This window comes from Carcharhinus amblyrhynchos, chromosome 18 (assembly GCF_965287045.1).
Source record: "Carcharhinus amblyrhynchos chromosome 18, sCarAmb.v2.hapA, whole genome shotgun sequence".
Lineage (NCBI taxonomy): Eukaryota > Metazoa > Chordata > Chondrichthyes > Carcharhiniformes > Carcharhinidae > Carcharhinus > Carcharhinus amblyrhynchos.
In genome coordinates, this window is record NC_137341.1 from 14,677,670 (window position 1) to 14,700,901 (window position 23,232).

Genomic DNA, 23,232 nt, shown 5'->3' on the forward strand with positions numbered 1-23,232 from the left:
AGGGATTTGAGAGAGACAGCACAGGTACATTAGATTGAATGGTTTCTGTGCTGGATGGTTTAAATCCAGCCATGATCGTTGGGATAAAAGTATCCTCACTTTGTCAGCTCTGAGCTTCTTACCTGAAAGAAGTTTGTGCAATCTCAGTGTAGATCGCCGAGTACCATTTCAGGCCCCCATTAAACTTAGTGCAGTTACAGTCAGGAAAGAAGTGGGAGCACTTGGGACACACAGTAACAGTCAAGCTAGTTGTAACCATGATTTTCTTTACTTCTGTTGATCAACGCAGTGGAAAGTACAAATGAATGTTTTTACTTGCAGGAGAGTGAAACTGTGAATGAATTGAGTCATATATTGTAAATGTAATGTTAGAAAATGACTGTCGCTGTGATCCCATAGGAAGGACCAACTCATTGGTTGCATTGACCATCTTGTTGGATTGGCCCATGTGAAGACCAATCATATTTAATTGTAAAGATTCAGGCTTTAAGCATGAGTGAATGACCCATTCACAATCATATTTTCAGTATATTATTAATGAAGTTTTTTTTCATCAGGATGATGAGAATTTATTTTGGCATACAATGATGGTGCATCCATGTTCTTATCTGGTCCTTTGAGGCAGTCAGCATGCCTCCTCATTGCTTAATTGAATACTGCTTGCAGGATATTTAGTTGTGGTAAGAGTGTTTATATTCTCTTGAGTTTCTGCCTTCAGGCTGTTCTACACAGAAGCATCTCCACTCTCCTCATTCACTGCCTTTAGGCGGCTTCTTTGCGCACATAAAGACCGAACCCTCTCTATTTGGTTGGTTCGCTGCCTACAGGCCTTTTGAATCATCTGGAGGCATCAGCCTCAGACGCGTTAACAGATGTGTTAGTTTCAGTCCAGTGGAAGGATGTAACGTTCAGGTTTCTTTATAAAAATAAACTATTTTATTCTTAGTCGTGCCAAACCCCCATATCTCCTTGTGCAATTGTGGACAAAATATCCTGGACTCGAGTGTATTGTCCTATAGCTGTAATTACACTGCCTTTGATCATTTAATATGTGATACAGTTGATCTTGTTCCTTCCTTCCATCTTCATAAATCATTCACTCTGACACTCAAAATAAATTACCAGTGAGCCTGCATACAATAGGGATCTGGATATCAACTCCTTACTCTTTTACTGACGGGGCTATCACTCTACCTGAATCCACCGCTGTCTTTACCAAACCAAAGTACTGCAGCTGTTGGCAATCTGACATTTTAAAAAAAAGGAACACTTAGCGGGGTGTGGAGGCAAGCTTGGTGCGAGAAGCTGAATTAACATTTCAGGTCAATAACTTTTCATTTGAATTGGGAAAAGTGAATAGATTTAACAGAACCAGGGAAAAGCAGTAAGGGTGCAAAAGAAGAACAAAGAAAAAGGTCTGGGGAAGGCAGGATTGTTGAATGACAGAAGGGATGAAGGGTACAAGCAAAGGGGAGGGGTGACAAGGACAAATAAAGAGATAAAAGATATGTCCAAAGGAAGTGTAAATGATAACAGCAGAACCATTCCCATAACACGTTGTTTGAGAAAATGGGAGCCGTAGTTATGACCTGCAGTTGTTAAGCTCAGTGTTGAACCTGGAAGGCTGTAAAATGCCTAATCGATAGATGAAGTTCCTCAAGTTTCTATTGAGGTGCATTGGAATAGTGTAAGAGGCCAAAGAGGCCTTATGAAGATGTTTGTAAATCTTTTATCCCTGAATTTCCATCGAATTCTCCTTGTATTCAGCTGTAGTTTTGATGAGAGATCAGCAGAATCCCTGGAGAAATTGGGTACAAGGCTATTTTAAGCCTCATAATGAGTGATTTGAATAACAATGTACTTTGGAATCGTGTAATAGCAGTTGACATGAAGAGGTGCTGATTTCATTTTTAACAACTAGTTTGTTGCAGTTTTTGCTGTAGTGGCAGAGAGGTTTATTCACCGTTTCTTTGACAAGACAAAGACATCATTGACATCTACTGACGGATTCTTTGGGTTAGTTGATGAACTGTCTGAGACTTCGAAATGGAAAATGATTGCTTTCAGTTTTAAGTGGTTGCGTGGAAGCTGCTTATTGAGTTCATGGCAGATTCTGGTTCATGGATAGCCCCTGAAATTTGTCTTCCTACTCGACGCTAAAAATTGTAAGACTTTGTTGTTACTTCAAAATTTGTCCCGGATAAAAACAATTGTGATCTGACACTACAGTCAAGAAATTTTAAACCAAAATATAAAGACTCCTAAAGCAGATTTCCATCAATTTTATTGATATATTGGCCAGTATTTTCTTAAAAATAGGCAGAGTGGTGCAGCGGGTGGGAGAAAAAAGCAAGGAAACCATCAGCCCCCAAAGGTGGCTTTTCCCACAACGTTCAGCTCATATTTGGAAAGAAATTATGGGGTGGTGGTGCCTGCCCCACCAGCGACTTCAGTTTTAAAAGAGGTGTTCCAGTACATGAATTTAAAAATAAAAACCCCCATTTCAGCTCAACATGACTGCTTATGAGAATTCCTCGGCTGAGAAATTGTCTAGCTGGTATCATCAAGGCTTGCATTGTGGAATATTATTATTGGCACAGATGCTGGTGATAAGAATTGGGAAAATCAGTCTAGGTTTGCATCCCTGATCACCATCAGTAACCATGTTAGAAAGAGCATGTATATGCAGGTAGCATTTCAGGTTGTGATTGTTCTGTTGATGCCAGGCTCAGCGTATGAGTAAGATGCACGAGAGCAGCTTTGACGCTTTCAGCATCATTTTCTCATGCAGTTCCTTGGATCGAGATTGTTTAGTTTCCACTCATGTTCCAAGACTTTTGAGATGACTGATAAGTCCAATGCAGTCTCTGTGGGTATAATTTTCCCTTTCTGCCCACCACGGGAATCATAGCATGCGGGTGGAGGCGGTGGGGCATGCAAAGATCCATTGATCTCGGGCAGGATTATCCAGTCTTGGGGTGAACATGGCCAGAAAATCCTACGCGTTGCAGGTGGTATTTGAAGGATTGGGTTGTTTCAAGGTTTGTGCAATCCCCCAACTTCATCTCTGCACATTCCTGACAAAGTTTCTTGACGTGCTTGGTGCCCCTCCAGACGAGCCATTTTACTCTATCACAAGTCAGGGGACTCCAGTGAGTCAGCAGGGATGCTTTGAGGACATCCCTAAAGAGTTTCCCCTGTCGTCCTCGGAGTCTCGTGCCGTGACAAAGTTCCAAGTAGAGCAGTTGCTTCAGAAGCTTGGTTTCAGGCTACATTATACTCCAATGTGAGCCATCAACTTCAGGGAACAAGGGGGAGAAAATTGGGGAGGGAGAGAGGGAGTTTACAATAAACACCCATGGAATCATTGTTCAAACAAGAATGGCTTGGATTATTTTATTAATTTCAATATTTGCCCTGTAGATATTTTAAACAAAGAAGAATATTTACAGAAACAGAGGTCTGAACCAATTATCTTCTCCAGAGAAAAACATTTAAACACCTTTGAATGTGTCATGCCTGCTAACATCAAAGCTGTAACTGCCAAGGTAAAAACTTTCCCTTTTAATATCTTGTTATATTTGTTATAGATGTGGCAAATGAAAGTGTTTGTTTTGCAATGGCAAGAGCCCCCGGCCTACTGCCAAGAATTGTTACTGGAATAAAACTGCTTATATTTATATTGTGCCTTTAAAATGATAAGAAGTTCCATGGCGCCTTACGAGAGCGTTACCAAACAGAAGTAGACATCAACCACATTAGGAGATGTTTGGAAAGATAACCAAAACTTGAGTACTGCTGAAAAAGACATTTTGTTGAAACTTTTCATCTTGCACTCGTCAGGACAATTGCAAGAAGTCGTAATGTTCATTTGGAGAGCTCATGCAAACATGATGGGTCAAATGACCTCCTTCTGCATTGTTACAATTTTGTGATTTTCATTACTGACCAAGGCAGCTCTTCCAGTATTCTTTGAAAGGTCCTTTACTCAACTGTCTAAACTGACTTCAGAGCAAAAGCAACCTCTGACAACTCTTTGGTCCTTAAATCTCTACAAGTCCTCACTCTTCAAACAGGGAATGTGTTCTCATTTGCATCTTGCTTGCTGGTTAACAAAAAACAATATTTTCTTCTGCTTTTTAACAATATTTATTGTCACAAATAGGCTTGCATTAACAAAGCAATGAAGTGATTGTGAAAAATTCCCCAGTTGCCACACTCCGGCACCTGTTTGGGTACACTGAGAGGAATTTAGCATGGCCAATGCACCTAACCAGCATGTCTTGTGGAATGTGGAAAGAAACCGGAGCACTCGGAGGAAACCATGCAGACACGGGGAGAACGTGCAGACTCCACACAAACAGTGACACAAACTGGGGATTGAAACCGGGTCCCTGGCACTGTGAGGCAGCACTGCTAACCATTGTGCCACCGTTGGCACAGCAGCAGTTTTTTCCTTTCTCTCTCTGGATTTCGGTGTCCAGAAAGACTAACTGCCCTCCTTTGCGTCAAGATGAATTTCTACAGATTTTGGCCTGGGCCTTTTTCTCCAAATCTCATTGTCTGAAGCAGAGCTCAATATGCTTTTACTGTCTCCCATTTTAGGACATTCTAATCTACGATAAACGAAGGGAAACAGTTTGAAACATAACTGCCTACTCACAACTTACATTCATAACACTGTGCCTTTAGCTAGCTAAGCCTCATGCTCTTTCAGTTCACTAGTTAAACCCCTCCATTTCTCACCTCCCTCTCCTCTAAGTCCTTCTCAAAGGCCAGCCCTTTCAAATAGCTTTTGGTTGCTCCAATGTCTCCTCCTTGGTGAGGTGTCCATTTTGTTCCTTACATCTTGAAAGCACTTTGGGATTGGTCTTTTCAATGTTAAAGGCCCTCTATCTTGCAAGTTGTTGTTGCTGCACAATTTTGTTGCACATGATCATTAAAAAACGGTTGCTACAATTATTGAGATAATTGAAATTAGTAGTGGGGAATTCAATATTTTACCCTTAAAGGGCAGCAATCACATCTGTATTTGGGATAAATGGTATACCATGCTTGGATGAAATTTACTTTTTTATTGTTCTGATGCATCTATCAAGCTGATGAGAATGGTGACCAGAAGAATAAATCTGTCAGCCCATTTTAGTTGGTTGCACCCTCAAACCTGAGTCAGAAGGTTATGGCTTCTATTCTGAAATCTGAGCCTTATGATGGAGTACCACACAAATGAGGATGATATACTTTGATGAGACACTCTATAAGAGTCCTGCCATGGCTGAATTTTCTGATGGAGATGCCATGCCTTTCTATTGAAAGAACAGCAAGTTCTCCAGGTTTCTGGACTGGAACTCTTCCCTCACACCAATGAACAAATCATTCACTCGTTGCTGCTGGGGGGATCTTGTTGTGCAGTCAGCTCTACCATATTCACCGACATAACTTGTGCCAAATTGATTGTGCTTTGAGGCAGGTAACATGCTTTAAGAAATGCAAGTTACCAATGGATCAAAGATGGAGTTGATGTGGAATCTCAAAGAAATGCAAGAAAATATTTCTCCAGGGATAAAGATAGCATGAATAGCTTTACTGATTGTTTTTTACTGAATACTGATTTACCCACTCCACCACCCCATTGATATACAGCTATTTTTTTCTTCTGTCATTATAGTAGAATTAACTTAAGTAAACAATGGTTTTAAATCTAGATGTAATGCTGAATTTTTACATTCCTTTTACATCAGTAGAGCTGTGAGTGCAGTCATTCAGCAGAAGCATGGATCAGCAGAATTGAAAAGATTTCTGTTCCTCTCCCTCTCCTCTGCCCATCAAGTTAGAGTGAAAAGTGGCTCCAATTCCCTGTAATTTCAGCTATTGCTCAATTTGAAAATGTTTTGTGCTGTCAGTTTGTATCCAGGGGCTGTTGGGAATGAGCCAGTGCAAACTCGCCTAAATCTTTAATCGATGACTGTTTATTTCAGCCGATTCTGATCACAATGATAAAAGGAAGGGATGCAAGTCAAGTAGTCCCAAGTGCATTAACTTCTTAATCAAATGTCAGGTTCAATCAATTAGCATCCATTATCTGTGTTAAGGTTTAATTTCCGTAAGCATCAATTTTGAGGTCTATCAAAATGGCTGCCAGCAGTGTGATTTTCAATCAACAAGTTTGGCATGGGGCGGTTGTGGGGGGAGCACTCCAATTAAAACTCTCTTTTTCATCCTGAAATTGAATTTGTAGGACTAAACTCTCAGTAAAATTTAGACTCTTCTGAAAATTAAACCTCCATTTAGTTTTACAACTAACAGCATATTTTTGTTTACGGAAATATGGTGAAACATAGGATAGTCTGGATCAAATAAATTTATTTGCGAGGAAAAGATCATCAGAATGGAAATTGCCTGAGATATGTATATTTTGAAACAAAACTAGCAGCAGGTTGTTAAATGATAATAATGGCTCGATGAGCACCTTAACTTGAAGGTCGTGTGGAGTGGAAATGCTGGCACAAACCTATTGGGCCAAATGACCTGATTGTGGGCTGTAAATTGAATATGATTATATGTAATCCACTGAGAAAATCTATTCTCTCTGTTCAGTTCTTCTCAATAATCTGAGCTCTCTCCTGACTTGTCCTCCATCCTTACTGTCTGCCTGTGCACTAGCCTATTCCATTTTGAAATATATACTCAATCTTACTGCCTGAGACCAGTTTCACCCCCAAAGTGGGTGATAGCCAATCAGCAGCCTGTTTTGCACCTTGCTGCATTAATTTTGGCAAACAGGATAGTGCAGGGAATATAGTGCATAGTACCGTGAAACATAATTGTTAACCTCTTCATCGTTCCCCAGTTGTTGTCCTGAAGAAACTCTTACAAATTGCATGAATCTCTTTCCAAATCACTTCTTTCTGTTATCTCCCCACTCCCCCCCACCCACCCATTTGACTTTTTCCTTTCTCTTTTTTTCTGTCTCTCCCCACTTAACTCTTTATTTTAATCTTTCTCTTGGCTTTTTTACTCTTATTCCCTCTCCCTTTCTCTGCCTCTTTCTCTCTCCACTCTCCCTACTCCCTTTCATTTCATGGTGCACTTTGTCATGAATTATGGACAATATAGACATGACTGCTGGTTCCAAATGACACTAACTTGTTATAAACTTTGATATTGTTCAGTGTCAGAAAGGACACAGTAAATTAAAATGACATGTTCAGAATTCACTACTTTTAGTTATTTCAAAGATAGAAAACAGGTTTAGTTTTGAATTCAAAACTGAAGGGACAGTGGTAAAGGACACAAAATAAGACCTTGTTCGGCATTACTGAAGTTAATCAGATACACAACATATGCAAGCTGCCTCAGCCCATTGCCATATCCATAAATGCCACTTTGTGCCATCAGTGCTTAAATTGAAGGACACATAATCCTTGGTAGTATACCAGTTAAATGATGCCTTGTGTTACTCAGCCTCATAGATGTGCAAAGAAGGTCCCTGGTTTATGTCACATCAACTCATCCCTGTTGTTGGGCCACACTATGGACAGAATTTCTGTTCCAGAGACTGAATTGGAATGACTTCCGCTGCAGAGCAGGCAGCTGAGCAAACACAACTGTTCAACTCCTTAATTATGCAGCCATGAGGATTATGCCAAATCTTGTGGCAGGTTGGGCAGTAAGTGCCCTTCCCAGCCGTCACTTCATAGGCTCCAACGTCTGGGTGTCAGAGTTGAACAGCATCTGGACAGCCATTCAACTCTTGCGTCTGCTGCTTGACTTTCCTTCCTTTCCCCCTCTCCCTCACCTGGCTCCCTAGTCATGCCTTGATCTTACCCTTCCTCTATGCCCAGCCTTGGCACAGCTTGTGCGACAGGCCGCTGATGTCTCTCAATGACACTGCGAAAGGCAGGCGAAAGCAGCATCCACGGAAGGCACGGTAGCACAGTGGTTAGTGCCGTTGCCTCACAGCACCAGGGAGCAGGTTTGATTCCTGGAGTGGGTCACTGTCTATGTGGAGTTTGCACGTTCTCCCCATGTCTGCGTGGGTTTCCTCCGGTGCTCCAGTTTCCTCCCACGGTCTGAAAGAAGTGCTGGTTAGGTGCATTGACCCAAACAGGTGATGGAGTGTGGCGCCTAGGAGAATTTCACGGTAACTTCATTGCAGTGTTAATGTAAACCTTACTGGGGCTAATGAATCAACTTTAAAAAAAACTTTTGACCTGGAAGTCCAGAAAGAAGTCGACCTCTCCAGGTGTACACCACTCAGGTTCACAATCATGAAACAGAACATTCTGAATTCCTGCTGGCTGGGTGTTACATTTGGCAAGGGGGTGGAAAACAAGGGTGTGTTAGACTTTTAGTGAGCATTCATGAGATGCAAATGATGTTCCCAGTGCAGATCTGCAGATCTCTAGACCAGCCTTTAACCTGCCAGGAATGCCAGGAGATCAAGATTCCAAACGAATTACAGGCGGGGGTGGAAAACTTTTCCCAACATGTCCTCGACATTCCTTAGTTACCCAGGTGTTAAAATGACTTGTTACTAACTACTGCTGACCATCCCCAACAGTCTGGCTGACAAGTGGCCATTTGTAAACTTTGAATAAAGAGTAATCAATTTCAGCTGTGGTGCCTCGCAACCGTCAATCCATCAACCCTTCCTGCACCATCGCTCCTGCCCCTATCAAATAGCCTCTTGACACTCACTAATCTGACTGGCTCACAAACTATGGCCACTGGAAAATTTGTCAAATAAGCCAGTATTTGTCATCATCTTCAGGAGTAGTGCGAAGAACATTAGGAGATAAACTGAAAATGAGCATGAAACAATGTAGTTTGAATGTGTGCTATGCTATTGGGACCTCCTGTATTAATTTCTTCAAAGGTCTAATCTTCGTCCTACTTGTATTATCGGACATTTAGAACACCACTTTCAATGTGATGTTTGTGGCTGACATAACTCCCATCTGTCCCTTTTCCCCACATTTGAGATTCAGTTGTGATAGGAGAGGGATGAGAGCTGTTTGGTGTGATATTCATTCAAATTGTCTTTTCCTTTTCCTTCCCTAATATAGAATAAACATTGTTTACTGGAAGCTGGACTAAGCTGCACAAGAGATTTAATTAAGAAGGACATCTATCCAATTATAATTGTCATTAAAGTCTGTGAGAAGAACATCAAACGATTCAGGTACTGTCTGATCCTTTCCACACTGGTGCCTTTAATTAGTTAAAGCTGCCATTTCCAATCAATGTTGCCAAATTAAACTTGCCTTGTTACATAGGGAGGGGCTAAAGATACTTCGTGGCTATTATAAAAAGGATTCCTTACATCTTTCTGTTAAAAGTCTCAGTTTTGACTTTCAACAATTCAAAATTTAATTGAGCACCCTAGGCAAGAAATGATATACGAACAGAGCACAAGTTGGAGATCGAGGCATTGTACTGAAGCTTTGATTCTCTGATCTATACCCTTTTTAAGTTCAGCACGCTTTCTGCAAGGGCAGCATGGGATTATTTTGATTGAAGGTACCAAAGCCTGTTTTAACTTAGGATGGGAATTTGATGTGTGGGGAGATGTTGTCATGTTGGGGTGACAGGCCCCCATGAAGTAATCGACATGAAGCATGGGCAATTTTAACTCCTGGGCCTTCACTTTAAAATGACTGATGAGCAACCTCCCAAAAGTGTACCATAACATGCAGCTCACCCACAATTTCTACCGAGGCCTACTTAAAGCAGGAATGTGCTTCTTAGAGTGAGAAAGCCTCACAATGAGTCCCTCTCCTGCCAACCCCAACCCTAAATTCAGATTGGCACCCTGGAGGAGGCTTAAGTGGAGGCGGTGAGGAATGGCCCAAATGAAACATCTGTGTTAAGTAGTATCTGAAAGGATTGGTGGCACCAGCATCATCCCAGAACTCAGCTCAATGCAGAGTGCAATCTGCTGACCTCTCAGGAGCAATAAGTGTGAGTTGCAAGTGTGCATTAAGTGTGGGCAGCACATGAAAGAAGCCAGCCATGCTACAAAGCCCCAAAATCTCCCCTATTGGCCATTGAGTTTAATGGGGAGTGTGATGACCTGTGAGAAGGATTCAGACTCAACAGATTATAATAGCATTCACTGAAAGTAAAGGAGCGGCAAATTGCACGGAGGGTGTGGAGAGTCTGCAGAAGGATCTAGATAGGCTGGGCGAATGGGCCAGGAACTGGCAAGTGGAATTTAATGTTGGCAAGTGCGAGGTGGTCCACTTTGGTAGGAATAATGGTAGGAAGGACTATTACTTACGTGGCGAAAAACTGCAGCAGGCGACGGTGCAGAGGGACCTCGGGGTCCTTGTGCATGAGTCGCAAAAACCCAGCCTGCAGGTGCAGCAGGTGGTCAGGAAGGCTAATGGGATGCTGGCCTTCATAGCGAGGGGGATTGAATATAAAAGTAGGGAGGTCTTGCTGCGGCTGTATAGGGCATTGGTGAGGCCACAACTGGAGTACTGTGTGCAGTTTTGGTCGCCGCACTTACGCAAGGATATTTTGGCCTTGGAGGGAGTGCAGAGGAGGTTTACTAGGCTGATACCGGAGTTGAGGGGGTTGAGCTATGAGGAGAGGCTGAATAAACTGGGCTTGTACTCGTTAGAGTTTAGAAGAATGAGGGGAGATCTCATTGAGACATATAAGATGATGAATGGGATGGATAGGATAGAGGTGGAGAGACTCTTCCCGCTCAGAAAGGACAGTAGGACTAGGGAGCACAGCCTCAAGATAAAGGGGGGGCGGTTTAGAATAGAGTTGAGGAGGAAGTTCTTCACTCAAAGGGTGGTGAATCTCTGGAATTCTCTGCCCGTTGAGGTGGTGGAGGCTGCCTCGCTAAATATTTTTAAGACACGGGTTGATGGGTTTTTGATAAGCGGGGGGATTAAGGGTTATGGGGAGAGGGCGGGAATGTGGAACTGAGCCACGACAGATCAGCCATGATCTTATTGAATGGCGGGGAAGGCTCGAAGGGCTAGATGGCCTACTCCTGCTCCTATTTCTTATGTTCTTATGTTAAAACAATTAGTGTGGTTTGCACAACCACGCTGAAGTTTCACCAAAATAGTGCCTAGGTCAGGGGAACACAGTATCAAAATTTCCAGATGGCACACCAGCGTGGTTAACCATGAAGGGAAACTGTGTGCAATGCAAGAAGCACAATTTAGCGGATTAGGCAGCGAAGCACTGAATTAAATTCAATGCAGAGAAATTGAGATAATATTTTCTTGAGAAAGTATAGGAAAGGAAATACAAATTAAGGAGTGAAATTTTAAAAGCATCAGAAGAACAAAGCCATAAATATTGAGGTATAGTCATTTTTAGAAGCAGGAGGATTCTTTTAAAGACAAAGGGCATAAATAAATAGGAACTTAAATATAAAGAGATAATTCTAAGGGCAGAATTCTCCCATTTTGAGATGAACACCGAAAACTTCTGTTCGTGGCCTGGATTCTCCAATTCACTGAAAAAGAATGGAGCCTTGGCTGGAATGCCAAATTTCTGTTCTCACTTGCAGCTGGACAGGTATGGATGAAATCGAGGAATCCCACGCTGTGTGGTGATGAATGACTCTGGGGTCGTCTGTCCCACTGGCCAGAATGGCAAGCTCCTATGCCAGATTCTGCACTTGGAACCTCATTAATAATGCACAGGCAAATTCCCCTTCAAGTTCACCTGGCTGTCATCAGTTGGTGGGTTCAAAGGTCTCAGAAACCTTATTTAAATACCAATGCAGTGCACTCATTTCGCTCTCTCCACCCCACCTGGACTGCGCAGAATGTTAGCAACCCGTAGGGAAAATATTTGCAGCCTCGGGAAGAAGTCTGTTCCTCAATTCAACCATCCTATCCCCCTGAGCTCATCACGTGCGAGGCAGCCATGCTCCACTTGGGCCTCTACCCGTTGGTCGGGAGTCTTCATGCATTCCCTACCAGTAGACAATGTGGTGTTGCTTTGACTTCCTGTTTGTGAGCTTTTCATGTATACTTGACTGGATCCAGCTTCCCTCACCTTGTTCTTCCCTCTGCCTTCCATTGTTTGCTTTCTTCATCAACTTCCTTGCCCTTCTGCTTGTCATCGTGAACCTTTGCTCTTCCCCACCTCCTTGCACAGCCTTCCTTCCATATCGCCCCCACTTGCCTTCTACAGGCCCACCACCTCCTTCCCCACGCCCACCATCCCGCGGATCCATCGCGCACTTCAGCCCGGTGCCCAATTAGGAACTTCTGTTCCGGTGCCTGTATTAACCTGTCATTGGGAGAATTGCAACGTGGTTTTATTCCTGTGTGTTTCTGATGTTTTGGCTCCTGCTAGATTCTCCACTCCTGCTCACCACCAAATCTGCCATGGGCGGAATAAGGGAATTCCCACAGAGTGCTGGTTGAGGCAAGAAAATCGGTGTGCAGCTTGCAGGCTGGACAGCCAGCATTTCTGGACAGAAAACTGAACATTATGCACAGAAAAATCTGCGGGTGTTGCCCACAATGTCATATAGCTGGTGGAGCCAGAAAAAGTTGGCAGCCAGGAGTGCCAAGATCATGATGTTTCCAATCTCCAATAGAAAAGACAGGAACAACCCCAACCCCACCCACCCCCTGCCTCCCCTCACCCAAGGACATGGAAATCTCCCCCCCCCCCCCCCCACCACTCAGCCCCCAAATGCATAACGGGAATCCCACAACAGAGCTCTTGATTGGGCCATCACCCCCTCCCCCAGCACTGCCCCACTGGGAGCAGTGCTAGGGGGCAATGCCAGGGTACTACCCAGGCATGTCTCTCTCTCTCTCTCCTCCCAGGGTTTATACATACCATTGCACATCCAGCAGGTTCCATTCATCTAGTTCCTGTTTTTAATAAGTCAGAAACCTCACCGACATAATGTCACGTCAGTGAGGGAGGAATTCATTGTGTGGGGGGGACAATATGGTGGGGCAGCCCACTAATTATATGTCAATGTATTGAAATAAGATTCCCAATCTTCCTGGGCGCGAACCTCGTTCGGTTACCGGCAGGGGTGTGGAGATTGGGAAAATGAGATCTCAGCTGCGAAGTTCACATTTTCTGGGTCCGATATTTTTCGATCTCAGCAAATGGTGGATCAAAACTGTGGTACATAAGTCTTTTGAATCACTGGGTGGGATCTTGTGTCCCCTTCCCCCTCCAACCAGGTGTGTTTTGCGGTGGCGGAGGCGGCTTGCCAGTGGTAGGATCTTGCAGGCCTGCCATTGTCAACGGGTTTTCCCATTGTATGCACTCTAGGCTTGGGGGGGGTGGAGGGATGTTCCATGGACGGGACTGGACGATTACATCCCATCCAATGTTTAGGCTCAGTGGAGATCAGAAAGTTGTGGGTTGAGCACAAATCTGGGATGATACTTCCATACCTTAATTATATGGGGGAGGGTGGGAATTGAGAAACCGGCAAGTTTCATGGGAATAGTGAAGCTTGAGAGGACAACTGATAGAGGTGTTTGGAATGATAGAGAATTATAGCAAGTTAAATGGGGAAGAGCTACTTCATTGCACAATAATTAGAAAGCATAAAGTTATGAACATTACCAAAAGAAGGAAGGGAAAATATATATATTTACTTTATAATGCAAAATGTTGTTGAATATGAAAACCCTACCAGAATAGGAGCAGAATCCAGATTAGCTTTAAAAAGAAAAACGGATAAATAATTGAAAAAGAAAAGAATTAAAGGTTGCAATAAAAGGGGCAGAGTAATGGGAATAAGTGACTAACTCTTTCCAAGAGTTAACACAATGGGATGGGCCAGATGGCTGCCTTCTGTGCTCTGAAGTCCAGTGATGCAATGGTAGGTCAGAAATCAGCACCTTGGAGAAAGATGAAGGTGTAACCCTAAACTTTCTACAAAGAAGCAAAAGTCGGAGGGCAAGTGTCCCCTGGCCAACTCCTCCTTTGCAATTCTCATGACTTTAATAATTATATCCTCAAAATCATGTTAAGTGTTCATAATCATAAAAGTTACAAATTTCTGTGCTGAAGGTTATATTACTGACCTTACTAATACATCTATTGATTCATTGCTTAGTCTCACCATTAAGACTGACTAGTTATCTAGTTTGGCTCTTGAAATGGCTTCTTAGCACAAAATGGCTTTTGACTATGTTAATGTTTATAATGCTAAATAACATGTTGATTCAGACTACAAAATGATAGTCACGCTTAAACTATTGATTTTTCAAACTTCCAACACTACATTTTCTAGACCATCTTAAAATGTTGTCATGTTGTGCTGGTGACACTGAAATCAGATGTTTGACATTCATAAAGAGTTAAATGTACCTAAATTACAGGAGACTGCCAGCAAAGCCAGACAGCGGTGAGGAAGAGTTCCTGAAGATCTGTCGTTCAAATGAGAGTGAGCTGGAGTCTCTCCCCTGCTTGTACGCAACAGTGGAAGCTGATGCATGGGGCAACATTAAGGAGCTCATCAAAATCATCAAAGAAAAAATAATTGAGGAGCAGAGGAAGACTGTCTGGATCGACCAGGACCAACTCTAGATTTTACTGAGTTACTGCAGGATTTGACCCAGTGTTAAATCCCCTGCCATTCACAGACTTGCAAACTGTAAGCCAGTTTTGCAGGGGAGACACCCAGTTGACGTTTTTTGTGACATTTGGGTGAGTCAGATAGTTCTGTTTGAACTAATGCTCAGAACAATACTGAGTGCAAATGAAAACTTGCAGTTTGAAAGATGAATGACGCAATGGAAATGCGCTTTCATATCAGTGGCTTCCCAAAGCCTACTTGAGTTATGGACGAAGGTGACTGTGATCATTGCATCACTTGTTAAGAGAGGATGCCACTGAGAGAATTCTCATGTTTTAATGCTTTTCCTGTTCCTCTAGCTTACACGGTTGCAAGTTCCGGTTTAGTCTGGGGTTCTTGACTGCGCACTCACAGCCAAGAGAAGCGATCAGCCTTTTGATCCATCGGACCTTACCACTCTGGCAACTCAGTCATCCAGTATCTCATCCAATTATGATACTACAAAGAGATTGAGGGGATTATATCCGTGTAGATTGTGCTACTCTAAGAAGAGCTAGGTTGAGTGGGGAATTACACTGGTAATCTTACCCAACAATGCATTACTGCTGTTGGTGAATCACGGTTACAAGAGATTCCAGAGGAAGTTGTATCCTGTGCCCTAAACTCCAGACAAAACAAAGTAGTGCGTTAGAGAGTCACAGCATGGAAACCGGCCCTTCAGCACAACTTGCCCACGCCACTCCTTTTTTTAAATGACTAAGCTAATCCCAATTGTCCGTGTTTGGCCCATACCCTTCTATACCCATTTTACCCATCCAAGTAACATTGGAGTGGGGGATATTTATTTCTAAGCAAACAGGCTTATGATGTTACTTTACCTGAAACATAAAGAGAATCTCCTCTTGTGCGATTTATAATTTTTGTAATGGAGAGGAATTGAAGAAGTCAGGGGAGGAAAAGCACTTGAAAAAATTATGGGTTAGGATGTCCATGCAGGTTCCCTGATCTCCCACTGGAAGGAGGGCAGAAATCCCACAGCACAAATAGTATTCCCATTTTTACAGCGTTTTCACCAAGAGAGATTAGAAGAAGTCAGTTGTCAAAATGAATTATGCATTCAGCTGCCTTGTGCATTTTCTTACAGAATAGAAGCAGAATTAGGACCCCTCAGCCCTCGAGCCAGCTCCATCATTCAATAAGATCATGGCTTATCAAGACTGCATCTACCTCTGCCTTAAAAATATGTAAAGACTCTGCTTTCACTTCATGAAGAGGGTTCCAAAGACTGAGGGCCCTCTGATTTCTCCTCTTCTTTGAATTAAATGGGTGACACCCTATTTTTAAATAATCACTCCTGTTTCTCGATTCTCTCACAAGAAGAAACAATCTTTCCACATCCACGGTATTATGACTTCTCAGGACTTTGTATGTTTGCCTCCTGCTCTTCTAAACTCCAGTGGATATAAGCCTACCCATCCAACCGTTCCTCATACAGCCCACCCACCCCTGTTCTTAATCCAATCAACCTTCTCTGAATTGCTTCCAAAGCATTTACATCCTTAAGTAAAGTGACCAATACTGCACATAGCACTCCAAATGTGGTCTCACTTGCGCTGTACATAACTGAAGCATAACCTCCCTACTTTAATATTTGCAATATATGATAACTTTCCGATTCCTTGCTACACCTGCATACTAGCTTTTTGTGATTCATGGACTAAGACACCCAGATTCCTCTGAATCTCAGAATTCTGCAGTCTCTTACTATTTTGATAATATGCTTCTATTTCATTCTTCCTGCCAAAATGAATAATTTTCCTTTTTCCCCATTTAATATTCCATTTGCAAGAACTTTGCAACTCACTCACATATATCAATTTTTAGCCTCCTTATATCCTTTTTGACAACTTACTTTGTGTCATCAGCAAATTCAGCAACCATACCTTTGCTCCCATCATCCAAATAATTTATGCAGGTTGCGATTCCAGCACTGATCCCTGTGGCACACCATTCACTACATCTTGTCAACCTGAAAATGACCCATTTATGCCTCCGTTTCCCGTTAACTAGCTGTCCATGCCAATATGTTCACAAAATTGTTATGGTGTAGTGGACAGCCATTCACCCCATCATGTCTGCACTCTCCAAATGAGCATTATGAGTTAAAATGCCCCTGCAACAGGAGCTTTTATTTCCTGCAATAACCTTTGATGAGGCAACCTATCAAATACCTAAGTACACTATCCACTAGAACCCCTTTATCCATAGCAGATGTTACTTCTTGAAAGGAGTCCAATGGATTGATTAAATGTGATTTCCCTTTCACCAAACCATATTGACTCTTCTTGGTTACTTTAGAGTTTTCTAAGTGACCTGCCAAAACATAATAGCTTCTAACATTTTCCCTATGACAGTTGTCAAAATAACTGGCCTGTAGTTTCTTGCTTTCTGTCCCATTTCCTTTTTAAATAATGAGGTTACATTTGCTATTTTCCAATCTCATAGAATCTTGGAAATTTTGGAAAATTTAAACCAATTATCAACTATCTCACTAGTCACTTCTTTAAGACCCTAGGATGAAATCCATCAGGATCTGGGGACTTGTCAGCCCACAACTCCAACAATTTACTCAGAATCACAGAATCCTACAGTTTGGAAGAGACCCTTCAGCCCGTTGAGTCTGCACCAACGAATGAAAGACCCTGACCTGCCTTCCTAATCCTATTTGCCAGCACTTGGCCCATAGCCTTGAATGTTATGGCGTGCCAAATACTCATCCAGGTACTTTTTAAAGGATGTGAGGCAATTTGCTTCCACCACCCTCCCACTATCACTCAGTACCACTTCTCTGATGATTGTAATTTTCTTGAGTTCCTCCCTCTCTTTGATCTGATATACAGCTATTTCTAGTGTGTTACTTGAATTCTCTGTAGTGAAGACCAATGCAAAATAACTGTTCAATGCATCTGCCATCTGCTTATTTATTCTCCAGACTCGCTTTCTGTTGGACCAACATTCACTTTATTAACTCTTTTACTTTTTAAATATTTATGGAATCTTTATTTCGTTTTACACTTCCAGCTAGTGTTCCCTTGTACTCTTAATTTTTCTCTCCTTATGGACCTTTTAGTCCTGTCTTTGGAATTTTTCTTTCCCATTGGAATGCATCCAGTCAGTGTATTCTGAAATAACCCCCTAAATGTGTGCCAATGCATTGCTGTTGACCTATCCCTTAACCTAATTTACCAGTTCACTTTAGCAAGCTCTGCATTCATATTCTCATAATTGTCCTTACTTAAATTTAAATTACTAGACTTAGGCCCGCTCCTGTATTCTTAAAACTGAATGTAAAATTCAGTCATATTATGATAACTGATACTGGGGTTCTCTTTCATTATGAAATAATGAATTAATTCCATCTCGTTGCACAATATTGTGTGCACTTCTGGTCACCTCACTATAAGAAGGATGTGGAAGCATTGGAGAGAGTGCAGAGGAGATTTACCAGGATGCTGCCTGGTTTGGAGAGTAGGTTTTTATGAGGAAAGATTGAGGGAGCTGGGGCTTTTCTCTTTAGAGCGGAGGAGGATGAGAGGCGACTTAATAGAAGTTTATAAGATGATGAGGGGGGTTGGTAGAACGGATGTGCAGAGACTATTTCCTTGGGTGAATGTAGCCTTTACTAGGGGGCGTAACTTTAAGGTTCATGGTGGGAGATATAGGACGGATGTCTGAGGTAGATTCTTTACTCAGAGTGGTTGGGGCATGGAATGGACTGCCTGCTGTGATAGTGGAGTCGGATACTTTAGGAACTTTCAAGTGGTTATTGGATAGGCACATGGAGCACACCAGAATGATAGCTTGATCTTGGGCTCGGACATAGCTCGGCACAGCATCGAGGGCCGAAGGACCCGTACTGTGCTGTACTTTTCTATGTTCTATAATAGCCTCTGCTACATTTGTCCCTTCCCTCATCACAATTTCAAACTCCTACCTTGCCCTAGCACTGAACCTGCCTGTTTCTCTAACTTTTGTATTTCCTCTTGTGCCCTTTTCAAGCACTATTTGCCTATGAGAAACACCAACAACTCCTCTGACCCCATTCTCACTAAATTGCTAGCCATCCAACTTCTCTTTCAGGTTCGCATGCTATCTGATATTATAAATGTTCCCCTCTCTGCAATTATTCCTTCTTTCAAAACTGCCTCTATACAATCCACCTTTGACCTCTCTTGTGCTTGCAAACTATCTCCTTTCCAACTTAGAATCATAGAATTCCTATAGTACAGAAGGAGACCATTTGGCACCGACAACAATCCCATCCAGGCCCTGTCTGCATTACCCTGCATATCCTCCTGACACTAAGGGGCAATTTAACATGGCCAATCAACCTCACCCAGATATCTTTGGACTGTGGAAGGAAACCAGAGCACCAGAAGGAAACCCATGCAGACATGGGGAGAACATGGAAACTCCACACAGACCGTCATCCAAGGCCAGAATTAAACCCTGACACTGTGAGGCAGCAGTGCCAACCACTGTGCCGCTCTCTTCAAAGTTTTTGATTGTGTACTGTTGCCTTCCAAGTCCATGCCTGTTTTCCAACAAATCCTGTCCTGCTGTATCTGAATTCAAGTTGTTGTTACTGTTGAACTCAATAGTAATATGTCTTTAAAAAAATTCCTCTTTTAGCCACAGGAACACTGATGTGTTGTTACATTAAAATAACACATTGAGTCTGGGATTATTTCATACACTCTGTGAATTGGATGTGTTCGCTTTCTTACACTGACCTCATTTTACAGTGTTATATATAGAGAATTTTTCATAGTCTACTGTCTGCTGATTTTGAAAGCTGCAAAGAATAATTGAACATTCTTTGGTGGAACTCAATATGAACAATAATTCTAACTTGTGTGAGTTAAATAGTTAAATGCTCCTTATTTCCTGTCCATTGTAAGCTGATAGAATTATGCATACCTGTGGAAAATGGATATTTGATTTCTGCCTTTTCAAAAGAAGGATTTTATTCTACATTGAACTCAGTGAAGATGCATATTACATTCCTATTGAACCATTTTCTCAGGTGAATCATACTGAGAGTTCCATTGTTCTGAATGTTTTATATCAGAAATTTGTTTTGCGTTTAGTCAAGAATAGACAAAATGAGCAGGATGCAGTGTGTTAAGTAAGCTGTGCAATATTGGTAAATGATTTAAGTGCATATGGAAAAGTATTACCTGCTTCTTGGCAAATACTCAATGGCCCATTGTTGAGACAGTATCAAAATGAATGTAACTGCCAATGACACTAGTATCTGTCACTGCCCTTTGCCACTCCACAAATTGGGTCACATTCTGACCTAATAGAAACAGATGACGGTCCTTTCTTAGCAATAGTTTTTGTAGATTCTAGTGACACTTTTGAGCAAGTGGAACCTTATTACTTACAAGATGCATAGATATAGCCAACAATTGATCTATTTGATTATAATACACATGTTAAGTTACTGCAACATGTAATTAAGTATACGGTTATTTATAACCAGTGGGACCATGACTCCCTCTGGTCCCATTGTTCAGCAAGAAATGCAAATCTAAAGTTGTGTATTGTGCTTTAAGTGAACTATGTTTACCGCATCATAGTCTCACAAACCACTCGAACCAGAGCTCAGTTTTACCTCCGGCTTGCCCGCAATCCATTGTGCTCAAGACAGAGGGGACATGGAGAAATTGATAATATCCAGCCCCGGCTGCCATGACACTGAGTTGTACGATTCTGCATCAGTCAATGTTGGTTATCCAATACCTTCATAGAGCAAAGTCAGGAAATGTTTCATACCCACAGTGGCATTTGCCTACACTGAAAAACTTTTTTGAGGATTGTTGTTGCACTAAAATCCCAAATCTTGATCAGGTTTTAATGAACTAGCCTCAGCTGGAGAATAATCAGAATGTTTTCTTCCTTTCTCATCGTGTCTTCTGCGACATAACTGATATAGATTTGAAACTTTCCCTTCAGATATGAATGTAAGCAGAGAACAATATTTGTAGCATTTTTATTGATAAGTGTAGATTAATACATGAATGTTTTAAAAACAAATAAAATATAAGGTAAAGGATTTTTGGGCTGTGTGTTCTGTGAATTTAAATTCTTTTTGAGAATTTGAATAATAGTATGAAATAATCTGAATATTTGTGACTTTGCAGAACAAGCTTGGATTAGCATTGTATCTTTCAATCTGCAGTTTCTGAAGTCAGCCTTCTAATGTTTGGTTTCATGTCAGCAAAAGTGCAGCTCTAAGCTTGTATGATGCACAGCTGTGTCGCCTTCATTCCTACAACCCTCCAAGATCTTTCTAGCACTCCAACTATGGTTTCTTGCTCATATTCCCAATGTTAATCATACCAAAATTTGGTATGGATGCATTCCGCTGTATGAACCTTAAGCTCTGGAACTCTCCACTACTCTCCTCCTCATAACCTAATTCTTTGCCCGAGTGAAAGGCCACCAGTCCTGATATCCCCAAAACCAGATGCTGGAAATCTGAAATAAAATCTGGAAATACAAGAAATACTTGGCAGCTTTTGCAACATTGTGGAGAAAGAGAGAGGCACAGTTAACATTTCAGGTTGTGACCTTTTCATCAGAACTGGCAAAAGTTGAAGGTGCTTTAGCTTTTAAGTTGCTGAAAAGGGGGAGGGTAGGAGGAAAAACAGGGCAGAAGAATGGAGACTAGTATTTGAATGAGACTAGTTGACTCACAAGTTGCAATCTTACCGGCACAACTCGTCGGTTGACCAGTGTGGCAAGCTGGAAAGATGGCGCGCAAGGACAAAAATGAGAGTTGTAGCAGGTTCGGCATGGCTGCTTCCCCCCTCCTAATGTTTTCCCCCTCTGTAGTAGTAGGGACCAAGCACCATGGCCATGTCGGAGGATCGGAGGCCACTGCATGTCCTAGGCTCCAGGGGGCATGGCTGGACAAAGCCCATTGAGCACTCTGGCGGTGCATGGTTGGGCACCATGTGTGCCGGAGCAGTGCCAATGGGGTGAGGCCTGAGTAGGGTGGGGGCTATGACAGGGGATTTGCACAATGATGGGGCTTATGCAAGGGGGGGGCAATGCAAGGAGAGGGCCATGGAGGGGTAGGTCGTGACAGGGCGGACATCAGGGGTCTACCAGGGGATTCAGTGGCTGGTCCTAATGCCCCAAAGTCAGCGACCCATGTTGGTGTAGGGGGGGTGACAATGCCACCGATGATGAATGGGAGGGAGTTCTAATATCCATGGGGGAGGGAGGTCGCTTGGTTCACCAGCAAATTGGAATGCCCTGCACAATGGTGCCCAAACACTCTGAAGCTGGCTTCCCCAGCATACTTTGGCTCCACTGGCATAAAGCTCCCAGCTATCAAAAAAGGCAACAGTGCTAGAAGGTTGCAGTGCCAAGCTCACCCAAAAGACTGACACAGAGGACTCCCACTTTCATGCTGTTATGACACTTAGAACCATTTTGGGAATATTCAGTCCACAATGTTTACTGATAACTGGTTTATATGTTGAGAAATCCGTGGACTCCAACTCATCTTGGTTGCATCTGCTATTTATTGTGCAGTATCATGTGTTCAACCATGGCTTGCTTGTTAATTCTAATGCACCTTATAGTAACACGGAATGTTAGAGTACAAGACAGATATTGCAAATTGTTTCATCTTTCTGACCTTATATAGTAAAATTTGTCTTTGTTTATTCAAAACCCCTCGAATCTTGTGGCTTTATTCTCTTAACAAGTGTCCTGAATCTTCAAGTTTGTCTACTTTAAACAAAATGTTACTGGTCCCTAAACCAATCGTAGCAAAATCTTGGAGGTACAGCCCAAGATCATAACCAACTGTTGTGTTCAGGAGGCTGCAAAGCACTTAATCAAAAGGTGAAGTGCTGTTCCTTGAACTTGCATAGAGCTTCACTAGAACTGTAGTAAGCCAAGGGGCAGAGATTTCAACATGACAGCAAGGTGGAAAATTAAGATGATGAGCCACTCAGGGTCATGCTTGCAAACCGAATAGAGGTGTTCCACCAAGCACTGACATAAACTACGATGTGGAGATGCCAGCGTTGGACTGTTGTGGGCACAGTAAGAAGTCTCACAACATCAGGTTAAAGCACAACAGGATTATTTGGAATCACAAGCTTTCCTTTACCAGGTGAGTCAGGAGTGATCTAAGGTGTTGTTTTGTAATATTGAAAGGGGAGGGGAAGATGCGAGAAGATGCTGCTGCTGCTGAAAGTCTATGCACCTCATGGATGCCCAGTTTTGAGCTATTCGATCTGTTCTGAGTCTATCCCATTTAGCACAATTGTAGTGCCACAGTGAAGGGTGTCCTCACTGTGAAGACAGGAGTTATTGCCACAAGGACTGCATGGTCACGTTTACTAGCATTGTCATGGTTACTTGCAGCTGCGACAGGTAGATTGGTGAGGTTGAGGTCAAATAATTTGTTGCTTTGCAGAGATATTTGGAAGGGGGGGGGCTATTTCGAGACAGTAAATTTTCAATTTAAAAATTTGACAAGGAAATTCAATCTCAAAGGATTGACACTGCCAAAGGAACCATGTTTTGGTAATATTACGTGTGCATTCAGAGCCCTGTAACAGTGATAGTAGTGTACAATGTATAGATGTGCTGCAACGTTAATA

General features: G+C 42.3%; 1 protein-coding gene and 1 long non-coding RNA gene across 2 annotated transcripts in view; one reads left to right on the plus strand and one right to left on the minus strand.

Annotated features, from left to right (window-relative positions):
* Positions 1-15,617, plus strand: part of card11 (caspase recruitment domain family, member 11) — a 225,878-nt gene extending 210,261 nt beyond the window's left edge. The window contains exons 24-26 of the mRNA XM_080206404.1: positions 3,424-3,548; positions 9,069-9,184; positions 14,343-15,617. Coding sequence (XP_080062530.1) covers positions 3,424-3,548; positions 9,069-9,184; positions 14,343-14,550 — 449 coding nt within the window. The 3' untranslated portion in view covers positions 14,551-15,617. The remainder of the gene's footprint in view (positions 1-3,423; positions 3,549-9,068; positions 9,185-14,342) is intronic.
* The window catches only part of LOC145354861 (uncharacterized), a 118,717-nt gene that overhangs the window by 48,539 nt on the left and 46,946 nt on the right, over positions 1-23,232 (minus strand). The window lies entirely within an intron of this gene.